This window comes from Electrona antarctica (assembly GCF_951216825.1).
Source record: "Electrona antarctica genome assembly, chromosome: 12".
In the NCBI taxonomy this organism is placed as follows: domain Eukaryota; kingdom Metazoa; phylum Chordata; class Actinopteri; order Myctophiformes; family Myctophidae; genus Electrona; species Electrona antarctica.
Genome location: NC_136793.1, coordinates 23,305,807 through 23,318,306, shown reverse-complemented (window position 1 = coordinate 23,318,306; position 12,500 = coordinate 23,305,807). Strand labels below are relative to the sequence as shown.

At 42.0% G+C, this 12,500-nt stretch overlaps 1 protein-coding gene across 3 annotated transcripts in view; it reads left to right on the top strand.

Annotated features, from left to right (window-relative positions):
• The window catches only part of sema6a (sema domain, transmembrane domain (TM), and cytoplasmic domain, (semaphorin) 6A), a 154,193-nt gene that overhangs the window by 107,716 nt on the left and 33,977 nt on the right, over positions 1 to 12,500 (top strand). For all 3 annotated transcript variants that reach the window (XM_079516770.1, XM_079516771.1, XM_079516769.1), the window contains exons 10-13: positions 2,142 to 2,359; positions 5,281 to 5,412; positions 7,793 to 7,948; positions 12,229 to 12,402. In XM_079516770.1, coding sequence (XP_079372896.1) covers positions 2,142 to 2,359; positions 5,281 to 5,412; positions 7,793 to 7,948; positions 12,229 to 12,402 — 680 coding nt within the window. The remainder of the gene's footprint in view (positions 1 to 2,141; positions 2,360 to 5,280; positions 5,413 to 7,792; positions 7,949 to 12,228; positions 12,403 to 12,500) is intronic.

Genomic DNA, 12,500 nt, shown 5'->3' with positions numbered 1-12,500 from the left:
TGTGTGTGTGTGTGTGTGTGTGTGTGTGTGTGTGTGTGTGTGTGTGTGTGTGTGTGTGTGTGTGTGTGTGTGTGTGTGAGTGTGTGTGTGTGTGTGTGTGGCTGTGCGTGCGTGCGTGCAGAGACAGTGGCCACATCTAGCTATTTTAAAGGTAGACAGTAAGACATACAGAAGACAATACTCTGATGTGTTCATTAAGTTGAATTGTGAAATGTAAAGCTGACATCCAGCTGAAAGGCAGTCACACCTGTCCTGAATAGTGCATGCTCTTTAATCTTAGCGCTGTATTATCTGTCAGTAACTACTGTGGAGAGCGATGATGAAATGGTGTTGGTTTGGTGGTGCGACAGTTTGTTTTGCGACATGTTTGGTGGGGCAGGCAGGGCATATAGGGGGCCATTGCCCATGCCTATATCCAGCCCTGGCGTGCGTGCGTTCGTGAGTGTGTGCGTGTGTCTGTAGTCTGTACATGTATGTCAGTATGTTTGTCTGTACAATACATATCGTTGCTGTCCGGAGGAAACCTCATAACTCCAAAATGTACATTTTTCAAGAAATGAAAAATATAAGGAAATGAAGAAAACCTTATATCTTTTAAACGATCCAATACTACCACATCAAAGTTGGTGTTGTGACTTTAGATATTGTCAATTACTTGCATGAAAAGGAGAGAAGTGGTGGAGTTAGCTGTTTTAGCAGACAGTTTGAGGGTCCAATGGAGTTAAGAGGTTTTATGCGGTTTTTACTACTTTCCATTGGTTCAATATTTTCGAAACAACACATAAAGGGTGTAATAGCACCGATTTATGGGGGGGGAAAAAAATCAAAAACCTACAAAATTGAGGTTTCCTCCGGACAGCAACGATATGTGTGTCTCTACATGTGTCTGTGTGTGCTTTAGATGGGTGGGTACTGTATAGGTGCACTGAGTGTGGGTGTGTGTGTCTGTGCAGTGCAGTGTGTGTGACTGTAGGTCGGTGGGTGGGTGTGTGCAATTGTGCGATGGGATCTGATCTAAGTGCATGTTCACTCACATTCAGTGTTTACTCTACGTAGTAATTTTAGGTTGGGGTTAGATTTATTGCTGTAAGTACAGTGTGACAACGACTAATTACAATACTGAGTACACCATCGTATTGCAGAGTAGCAATTACAGCACCGGCCCCTATTGAAGTCATATATTTTGAAATTTCTCTTGCCAGGTGCAGACTGCAGAGTCTTTAACGGCGTATTAAACACACCAGTTTCCTCTGCTATATCTTTCATTTACTATTTGATGGAACGTCGTGCTAGGCCTTCCAAGCTATCTGCTTGGATAGCTTGGTTGGATTTCCGGTGTGCGGTGATAAAATACAGTAGTCATAAAATACACCATTGTGCTTTCCTTTGTGGTAATTGGGCCCTAAAGTTTACAATCCACGTAACGAAACATTGACTTCTTAATGCGTAGAAGCACGTTGTGTATCTGTCTTCTTTATATGAGGGCCACAAAATACAAATCGTTTCCTTTCAGTTATGTTGCTTCAATTAGTAACAGTAAGTCATCTGTCTCAAAACAGCCTTCTCTTATGTATAATTAATAATCGGGTTGTTTGGCTATTAATCATTTCATGGCTCGCATTTACCGTACTGTAAGTGGATTCAAAATAATTGCTTAGTAGGGGAAATGCTGGTACAGTACATGCAATAGAGACATAGATGAGGAGGTTTGACACTACAGTAGTGGGTGAGACCCCCCCCGATTTGTGGAAGAGAAAGTAGAGTCTGCAACACTGGTAAAATAGTACTCAGCTCCACTGATGTATTGATTCAACGTTTCGATCCATTTGAAACTTCTTCAGGAATAATCTGAAGAAGAGAGAAGAGAATAGAGATTATTCCTGAAGAAGATCCAAACGTATCGAAACATTGAATCAAAAAAATCAGTGGAACTGAGTACTATTTTACCAGTGTTGCGGACTCTATTTTCTCTTACCGTTTGTCCAGCACCTGGGCTAGAGGGGATGTGCGTGCACTATTACCTCTGCCCAAATATTTTGTACCTCTTTAATGGCTTATTCATACTTACGAGCGACAGAGCCGTACAACAAAATATAAATTAGGCTTAAGACTTAGACTTGAAGTGACTCTCCTCTCCTCAGGTGATGTTTCCGCGGGTGGCCAGGGTTTGCAAGAATGACCGTGGTGGCTCGCAGCGTGTCCTGGAGAAACAATGGACCTCCTTCCTCAAAACCCGACTGAACTGCTCCATCCCCGGGGACTCGCACTTCTACTTCAACATCCTGCAGGCCGTGACCAACGTCATTCATATCAACGGACGCGACATGGTCATGGCGACCTTCTCCACGCCCTACAACAGGTGCAGTACGCCGATGACACTACGCATTGACTGAATGAAAGCCGTGTCCAATGACTCACAAAGATCTCAATTAAGATTAGAGATGAGGCATGGGAGATGGATTCATTAATTAACAAATCGTTAAGCAATTTCTCAAGGTCATTTTACCCATTTAAACGCTATAATTGTTTAAGTGAATAAAACTATTTCGAAAAGGTACAGATTGCGTTCTCGTTTTGTGAATGACACATCACATTTTGAAACACATGTGAACGTAATTACTTTAACATATTGACCTTTTTAATAGTGCCAGTGCCCTCAGGGACACTTAATTTCTGTGGCCGCTGGGGCGACACTCATTTCTGCTGTCAAAACTGTTTTCTTGGCCTTTTTGTCACATAGGTGCATAATCTTATTTTTTCCCCTTCATTCTAAGTCGTATTCTGAGCTGCTTTCATATTCATAGACTGGCAGTTCTTTTTTTATTTTATCTAAATTGAAAATTACCATGGGCCCAGCTGACACATATTATAATTTTCCATTCTATGGTTACGTTTTAGCAGATAAGACAATTGCTTGTGACAATGGAATTGAGCATGGTTAATGGACATTAAAATCCAATGAAGCGACGCCAGCCAAAATTGTCTATAAGCGACGGTTTTGAGCCTGGGCATTAACTTTCCATTTCGCAGCCTGCAGGTGAAATTGGAGGAAACACTCACTGACTGTGAGGGGTTTCCAGTCCTTCATTTAATTGTCAGTCTGGCTGGGTGACTGGCTGGTTGGCTGCCTTTCCATGCTGATGACCGAGTTCAGAGTGTTAATTTAAATCACAGTGTGTAATGGAGCTGTAAGTGAGAGGGTAAAAATGGACCCATTTATTCACTCTGAGTTAAATTAACACTCTGGTTTGTACTGTGCTGTTGGCTTGGTATAAATAGATACTGTATGACTCTGTAAGTCTCCTATCTCCTACATTATAGAGGCTAGTGACTATCTTTCAGTGGCCAGACCAAGAGGTGAACTGTTCCCTGACCTTGTCCTTTATAATACTGCCCTTGTGCCCATGACTGCATGATGTGTCTAGCCCATGATGCAATAGCGAAAGGCGTTCCGAAAACTCCCCACTGGTCTGTAGAGATATAGAATTCGGGGAAGGAGACAGAGACGAGAGATTCCCATTTTTAAGCCTGAATGACAGCGACTGAGCAGTTCTTAGTTTAACGTTTTTTTGTGAGCAGATGTGTGGTAAATAGAAAAGTGAGTCAGTGCTGCACTATGCATTGATTCCAGACAGACAGATACAGTAGCCACTAGCCAGTGGCTCAGCTGCTATCACAACAAGCTGTTTGTGCCTCCCTCCCCCCCCTCTATATGAATAGCAACAATACGATCATCTGTCTCCCATATTTTTGGCCCAACAGTGGACTTATGCTGAACTTATGCTTCCTCGAGGCATTTGGGGAAACCCATTCTTGTATGAATGGATTGGAAAGGAATGTGCTCTGTCTCCTCTAAGTAATCTGTACAGTTGTTGGGGATTATTTTTGTTAGCAAATATACTCCATCTACTGTACATATTAACTGCTGAGGGCACTATGACATGATGAGAACACGTCAACAGTGGACAATTCATAGTGATAGTAGAGACTACTATAATGCTCAAATCCAGTATGGCTCCTACACAATGCACGATATTTGCTCTGATTTTGCTGTCAGGGAGGGCGGCGGTGGCTCAGGGGTAGAGTGGCTGGTTGCCAGTTCGAACCCGGGCTCCCCCAGAGTTAATGTCGAAGTGTCCTTGAGCAAGGCACTGAACCCCTAATTGCTTCTGATGTGCTGGTTTGTGCCTTGCATGGTTTCTGCCACCATCGGTGTGTGAATGGGTGAATGTAATGCACAATCTATGTAAAGCGCCTTGGATAAAGGCGCTATATAAGGGAGCTTTTTTCTAGCAGGTAGATTTGGCTCTCGCCAACTGGACACCATACAGTATGAACATAAACGGGGTTGTGACGGCACCCTGAGAAGGTCCGAATTTACAGCCAATGAGAGCACAGGACAGCTGTGTCTGTGAAGGCAGAAAGTCTGTCTGTCTGTATCGATAGATGGGTGTGTATATATAACCTTTATTCCGTGGGTAGATTAAGGTGTCACATATATTCCTTAGGAAAATCCAACTGTGATACATATTAGTAGCTATATTAGCCTAATATAGCTGTTAAATAGTCTCTAAAAACCAACACATCTCACTTGAATAATGTTGATAAAACAGTGTCTGACCACGTGCGCTCAGAGAGAGAGAGAGAGAGAGAGAGAGAGAGAGAGAGAAGTGTCCTGTGTCGGTCTTGCGCATGTATCACGGGATCCTGCACGTACAGTACGTGAGACGTCAAAATGAATTGGAATAAAAACAAATGTAGCCTATGTATCAGGTCTGGATCGCATCTTGGTGAACTCTTGCAGTGTGTGATCCCTTGTCTGTGATCAATTAGTTAGTGTGAAAACCATGACGATATAATTCCGATTTCCAAAAGAGACTCCTGTAGTGTGAAATACTTAACGATCTGATGACTCCCCGGCAACTTTAAAAGTCCTACAGTGTGTAGGGGTCATAACATTGTAGTGTTATAATATGGGGTATAATATGTGGGTATAATGGGCCTAATACAGTACATGCAAATGTCCAATGATGTTCTGCCAGTGTGGTACCATAACACGTGCGAGATCAGAATAAGAATGAACCCTAGTCCAACAAACAACATGAGACTTACTTACAGTTACCTGTAAGTAGAAACTAGGATACAGGTGAACATAAAAATTACAGTAGCATCTGTCTAGCAGGATATCTAGATGAAATTCTCAACATTTGTGCTCGCAAATTTAAATAAACAAAACATTATAATGACAAAAACAAATGATTGTTTGTTTTCCTGTTCCAGCATTCCGGGCTCAGCAGTATGTGCATATGACATGGCAGACGTGGCCAACGCATTTACAGGCCGATTCAAGGAACAGAAATCACCAGATTCCACTTGGACACCTTTTCCTGAGGACAGGGTCCCCAAGCCAAGGTAACAGATACTGCTAATTACGCACGAGCAAACGCACGCACGAGCGCACGCACGCACGCACGCACGCACGCACGCACGCACGCACGCACGCACGCACACACACACACACACACACACACACACACACACACACACACACACACACACACACACACACACACACACACACACACACACACACACACTAATACATTACCTCATCTCCCCACACACACAACAGGATCAAAGAAGGAGCTCGATATCAGTAAATGAAGCATGAGATCATTTTGCAGATGGACGGTTAATTCTACAAATGCACCAGGCTGATCAATCTCTCATCTACTGCTCCCTAATTAGCCTGCTAAGAGCTGCACACTTTCCCTAGCTACAAATATCTGGGGCAGGATAAGGTGTGTGTGTGTGTGTGTGTGTGTGTGTGTGTGTGGGTGTGGGTGGGTGCGTGCATGTGTGCGTTCTTTCCCATATTATGGCTGAGGAGGCTGTTCCCATGCACCACTTCAGTACCTGTACCATTGTGTGTGTGCATGTATGTTTGTGTTCTTCTGATCAGCGTGAAATTAAGAGTTTACTTGGAACAACTTCAGGTGGTAATGACATAAAACCATCTGTAGTGCATTGGTTGATTGGGATGGTCCTATTTATTTAGATTTTTGTACTGCATGATGTGGAATTTTTATGCTTCAGAGAGAACAAAACGAGCTGAAATGCTTAATGCTGTCGCACACTGTAAATAGCAAATAGTGGCTATTTTTTGCAGGATTATTAGAATACAATGCAGATGCCCCCCACTTCCATTTTGCCTCTGCAGTCCTACTGTAAATCAATTAATCAAATCCTATCTAGCTTGCTGCTTGGCAAAAATGGAAATTCAAGAATATTATAAATGGGGGCGCCCGCAGGCCAAGTGGTCCAGGCGCATCCCACATATAGGCTTTGGCCTGACAGTGCGTTGCATGTTCGAGTCCCGCCCATGAAGACCCTTGCTGCATGTCTCTCCCCTTCTCTCTCTCCCTCTTTCCTGTCCATATTCACTTGATACTATCAATAAAGGCAAATTATAAATGAAGTATTGCGTTATTTCATGCAGGTCACGGAAGTCGCATAAGCTCAGCTGCCTCCACCACCCCAGCCTCCACTACTGTAGTTCAGAGTCTTGCAGTACTCAAGCGTGTGCGCATAGCTCTAGTCTAGAGTAAACTGGAATTCAATGTTTGCATGGCTCTCTAAACTCTCTTATTGCAATAAATGATTACATCTACTTTGATGTGAGTGTTCCTGACTGAAAGATATCTTAAAGGATATTTTCACAAACAAAAATTAAATACAGATAATGAGGCGCAGTTACAGACTAGCATTCAAAGGTTGTGGAAGAATTGTCTGCCTTGAGAGACTAGGCTTAACACTGCTACCCTGCTCGGCCCCAGTAGACTGCTTGTCTAGTGTAGTGCTAGACATCATACTGAATCATTTACACATTTTGCTTACTGAATTGGAGAAAGGTCGGCCTCTGTTCTGCTCTTCTTGCATCTTCAGACATAGCTATCACCAGTGTTAATGCACTGAAAATGTACAATAGAATTTCAATTCATAAAGCGAGCTTTTGAAAATGTGTGATTTAATGCATTTTTAATACTGAAAAGAAACTGGTTGAATGGAATATCTTTCAGTGGAGTGGACTTTTCAAGGCCAATAATGTCTAAAAGAGGCTTTTATTTTCAATGGCACAGGATGTTGTGTGAGCTCATGCCCTACTATAGATGCATGCTTGCATTAGTATTAATGGGTATATTAGTATTAATGGGAAAACAAACCTCGCAAAGTAAAGTAAAGTAAAGGACCGATCAGAACCACATTTTCTTGTGCACATTGCTGGTGGTCAAATATGGAGTTAATCATTAATCATTAATCGTTAATCATTGATGGATGACTGACATCACACACACATGTGGATTGTCAAAGAAATCTTGTTGGCCGGCTGGTTAATGTTCCACGGATCTGGCGTAGGTTATGTGGCAAAACATGGTTTCAGAAGTGGGTACAGTAAAGTGGTTTTACAAGCTCTTAGGGGTGAAATGTCTGCAAAGAGTAGCGCTATCAAAAAGCTGCTTCACTTTTACGAGCAGCTCCCGTTGGTTCCCTATAAACAGAAATGGTACAAGTGTGTCGTGTTTGATTTCAATAAAAACAAGGCATCTTCTCACTGTGCTCTCATCAAAGCATCTTAGTGCGAAGGGCTACTGTTGCAGTTTCACCTCCTCATTGATTTGAAGTGAAATTAAGCTCTTAGCCTAAATCAATCAATGTTACAAGTCCTCTCTTCTGATCCGAATAATTTTCCTGCTCCTTGTTTACCCTCATCCACCTCCTCTGCTCTCCTCAGACCTGGCTGCTGTGCTGGCACTCCGTCTTTGGAGAGGTACAAGCTGTCTAGCGAGTTCCCAGATGACAATTTGAACTTCATCAAGATGCACCCTCTGATGGACGAGGCCGTGCCTTCCATCGCCAACAGACCCTGGTTCCTCAAGACCATGGTCCGGTGAGTGTGACACACCCTGGACTTCATTGATCCATTTCATCCCTGGAGCCAAATTGGGTGAAATGGCTTGTTGCTCCAGCAGGAAGACTCATTCTAATCCGCTAGTGTCATGTCATATGAGAATGCGATCTGTGACCTGTTTTAAGTTTAACCCATTCATTCTACAAATTCCTTCTAAACCAGTAGTTAGCACACTTTCAAGATTTTTATAAAATATTCAAAAATAGCAGATGTACATGTACAAGGTTGCCAAAGCTCAAATCTAAAATGGTACAGATGCTTTCCCTGTTTTAATGGATTAATCCATTTTGGGCGGGAACCCCTTTTGGTGTTTTAAATATTATGTTATAATTTAGCTATTGAAAAATAGCAGATCTACAAGTTCATAGCGCGCCACCGAGTGGCGCGCTACGAGCTTGTAGGTCTGCTATTTTTGAAAAATCGTGAAAATATTTATTTCAGAAAACTGGAGGATTTAGAAGAATTCTTTAAAATGTTGAGGTCAGGCCTAAATGGGTTATGGCCCGACTCGTGAAATCCTGAGTGTTCATTTAACTCTGAGAGTGTACAAATGTTGTACACTCTGAGTTACAAATTGATACATTATTATCAGATAGACCCTGACGAAGACCTTTTGGTCGAAACGCGTAGGTCCAGATAGACCCTGACGAAGACCTTTTGGTCGAAACGCGTAGGTCCAGATAGACCCTGACGAAGACTTTTTGGTCGAAACGCGTATGTCCTGTTATTTTTTTTGCCTTGCTCATTAATACATTATTTGAATTATTTTTCACCAAAGGCGGAGTTCCTCGGATTCCTTTTTTTCTTTTCAAGTCTGCAACTTACACCTTTGACATGCAGTACAACTTGGAGGAAAGATACCATTTGTTCATAAATTATTACCACAGAGGATTGTACTGTGTAAGCACAGGGATATATCGATTTTGTAATCCTCATCCTGTCAGGCGCTGAGATAGTGATGTGATGAAGACATATTTTAATTTGTGGAGATGTTGACAAGGCTTCATACTGAAATATTCTGGAATGTCACATATTCTATTCTGCTCAGCTGTCACCTGCTGCAACCATGGATTCTAAAGTATTTATAAAGTTGCGTGTAGTTTGTCATGAAAGTTCTATGAACTTTTCTTTTTTTACCACACACATTGCCCTTTTATTTAAATGTGGATATTTTCTACCAGAATGAATTGGGTAAAAGAGAGTTTTTCTTCTTTGCGGCTGGCTTGCATCCAGAGTTTCTGGAGTTGAGCCCATTCCCCAAAGCAAGTGCTCTCTGGCTGTGGTCGTTTGATCATGAAGGTCTGTCTGGTATTTGGCTACGCTACACACTGACGATTCTGCCAGTCTCTGGAGGTATAGGACAGCAGAGTGCCATCTCATTGGCAACCTGAAACTAGCCCACCGACTCGCTTTTCATTTGAAATCCAATTAGTTGAGCTTTAAATTTTGAGATGCTTGAGATGAGCTGGAATTGTACCAAGCACTTGACTAAATGTGACAGTGGTAAATTCACTTTCAAAACAGCTGGCCGCATGAAGCTATTTTCATGTGCTTTACAAATCATTTCAATGGAATCTGTGCTATTTTGACCCAGCCTGTGTTATCTTTGAATGCACACGACTTTCCCTACACATCTCACCTTTCATTAACATTAAGTTATATTATAGAGCATACTGTGAATAACAGCATTTTGAGGGCCTATACACAGGTTTAATGTTTGTCTTTAGTTCAATGTTTGTTTTGAAAATGCCATTGACAATGAAGGGAAAATTTACGTCAATGTTCCATTTACGTCATATTGTCTCTTTATTGTTAATGGCGTTTAATGTTTATGTTTGCACCGTTTGTTTTACATCACCATTACATCACCTAATCAACATGAGTTAGACTTAAATATATTATCGCCCCTCACTTCACACGGGTGGGATTTTTTATCTTTATACAATCAGAGATCAGGCTGTTTAATTTTATTTGAAATGACACTGCACAAAGCGCAGCCGGGTCAGTAGTTAACAGCTTTATGTAAGGTATAAAGACAAGACATTATGAAGACACAGAGAGAGAGAGAGAGAGAGAGAGAGAGAGAGAGAGAGAGAGAGAGAGAGAGAGAGAGAGAGAGAGAGAGAGAGAGAGAGAGAGAGAGAGAGAGAGAGAGAGAGAGAGAGAGAGAGAGAGAGAGAGAGAGAGAGAGAGAGAGAGAGAGAGAGAGAGAGAGTGAGAGAGAGAGAGAGAGAGAGAGAGTGAGAGTGTGGGGGTGGGGGGGATTTTATAGTAGGCTGCCGTATCCATGACTTAATTTCTGTATGGAATATTAGTCTTGACTCTGGGAAGTCGCCTGGAAACAGCATCTGTAATAGGGCTCTGTCCCTGCCATGCCATGCCATCTGTAATAGGGCTCTGTCCCTGCCATGCCAGCCAGAGGGAACATCTGAGTATCCAGCATCAGTTTTTGTCACAAATTGGAAAAGGCCTATCTATTGTGTCCTTATGATTTCTACTGTGGCAGGGTTTTCTTTAGGTTGCCGTGCACACAATCAGTGGCAGAGAGAGTGAGGGGGCACTTTGAAGAACTCTCCTCTTGAGATTTCTATTACTCTGAATGGGGAAAAGACAGTGAATGTCTTAGTCCTTGAGATTGTGTTATTTCAATGAGACCAAATCCCATTTCCACAGTCCTTGGAGCTACAGCCATGCTTTACATAGCGGTTGTTTTCATTGAACAAAACCACTGAGAATTTCAATGCCATCTAAGACAAAAACTAAAGGAGTGAAGGGAATAAGAGAACATGGCCGTAACCACTTAAACCCTTAAAATGTTTGACTTTAATGTTCGCCACATGCCCAAAATATGGACACCAGGCTTATTAAAGAGCTGATATTGTAAACCTTACTGTTCAGCACGCTTCATTTACATTCAAACCAAAATAGTTTCTTAGTACATTAGGTTCTCCCTCAGGTCGCATGGCAAACTCTCACAAGGTCCTTGTATCCTGAGGATACAAGAGGATTTCCTATTTTTCCCCAATAAGCTCTCAAGTTTAATCTTTAATTTCCATCTCCTTGAATTAATAACAAAAAACATTCAAAGGGATTTGCATAATACATACAGATTTGAAGATAATGTTTGATAACATTAGGAGGTCCTTTCAGCCCAGAACTAATTGGGAGACAGATAGTCACATCAGAGGAGGTTCACTTTGAGTTTAAAGACCTTGGAGAGTCACTAAAAGTAAACAGCCCGTAGGATTAGTTTTAGTGTTTTTACCAGTCTGTCGTGCTTGGTATGCCTACTTGCATCCCAGGCATCATCTACAACAATTACTGACACTTGTACCTGGCCAATGGAAGGACAGCCAAAAACATCTTCATCAGGTGGGGCCTAACGAAGATGTATTGACATTGAAACGTCTACTTGGATCTACTTGCCTGCACCCTGTAAATAAAAGGCTTTTATTTTCCGAGACTGCTCCAGTGCCTTCCATCATACCAGTCCTGTTCCTTAGATGCACCAGACCAGCCTAAACTTGGCTTGAAGCGCGGTGGAACCCTGTTGTACTTGGACCTGGCCAGTTTACTCACTTTTTTCAGTTTTTTCTTCCTAGAATAGAATAGATCATATACCTACTGGGCTATACTGTAGTATATTCTCAAGAACAGATCTTATAGTTTAGGGTTGGGAGGGACTAAATTAAATATCATGATTATGATGATTATGATTATTTTAATAATATTATTGTGACGCTAATATACATTTTTCAATCTACAAACTCATGTGTTGTGATGTGATGTGTTGTGAGGTTCGACTATTTACACTATTTTTGTCAATTCTTGAAAGTATGAAATGAGTGATTAAAACCAGGAAAAGACAAGACTTAAGTCATCTACTCATACCACGATATCGATATAATATTGACATATTTATTTCCCAACATGATTATTTGACTACTGTAACTATCATCAATAAATCATTACCTGTTGTTTGTGATCCTCAATCAGGCATCATCTGATAGATGATATAGTAATCGAATTGACTCCGTGATTTGATATTTGATTGTACTCAGGAATGTACATTAGATTTGAGTTAGTTTGATCCTGTGAATGGGACAAACCCCAGATGCCACCGGCCAGTGATGCTCGGCATGTTTCCAAACTATTGATGGCCTATGCATGGGTTCCTTATGACACACTTTGGGGATAAGCCAAGAAAGTGATTGATTGGTTGGCTGATCTATTTGTACTGTACTTGTGTCCACTTCCAGGTATCGTCTGACACGCATCGCGGTTGACAATGCCGCCGGGCCCCATAAGAACCACACTGTGGTCTTCCTGGGCTCAGAGAAAGGCATCATTCTCAAGTTCTTGGCGAAGATGTACACTGGCCTCCTCAATGACAGCCTGTTCCTGGAGGAACTCAACGTCTACAACCCTGACAAGTGAGTATCTCTGGCCGCAATGTTTGTGTGCGTGCGTGCATGTGTGCGGGCACGCATGAGTGTGTATGGGTGGGAGCTAGCAGTATGCATCTGAGGAA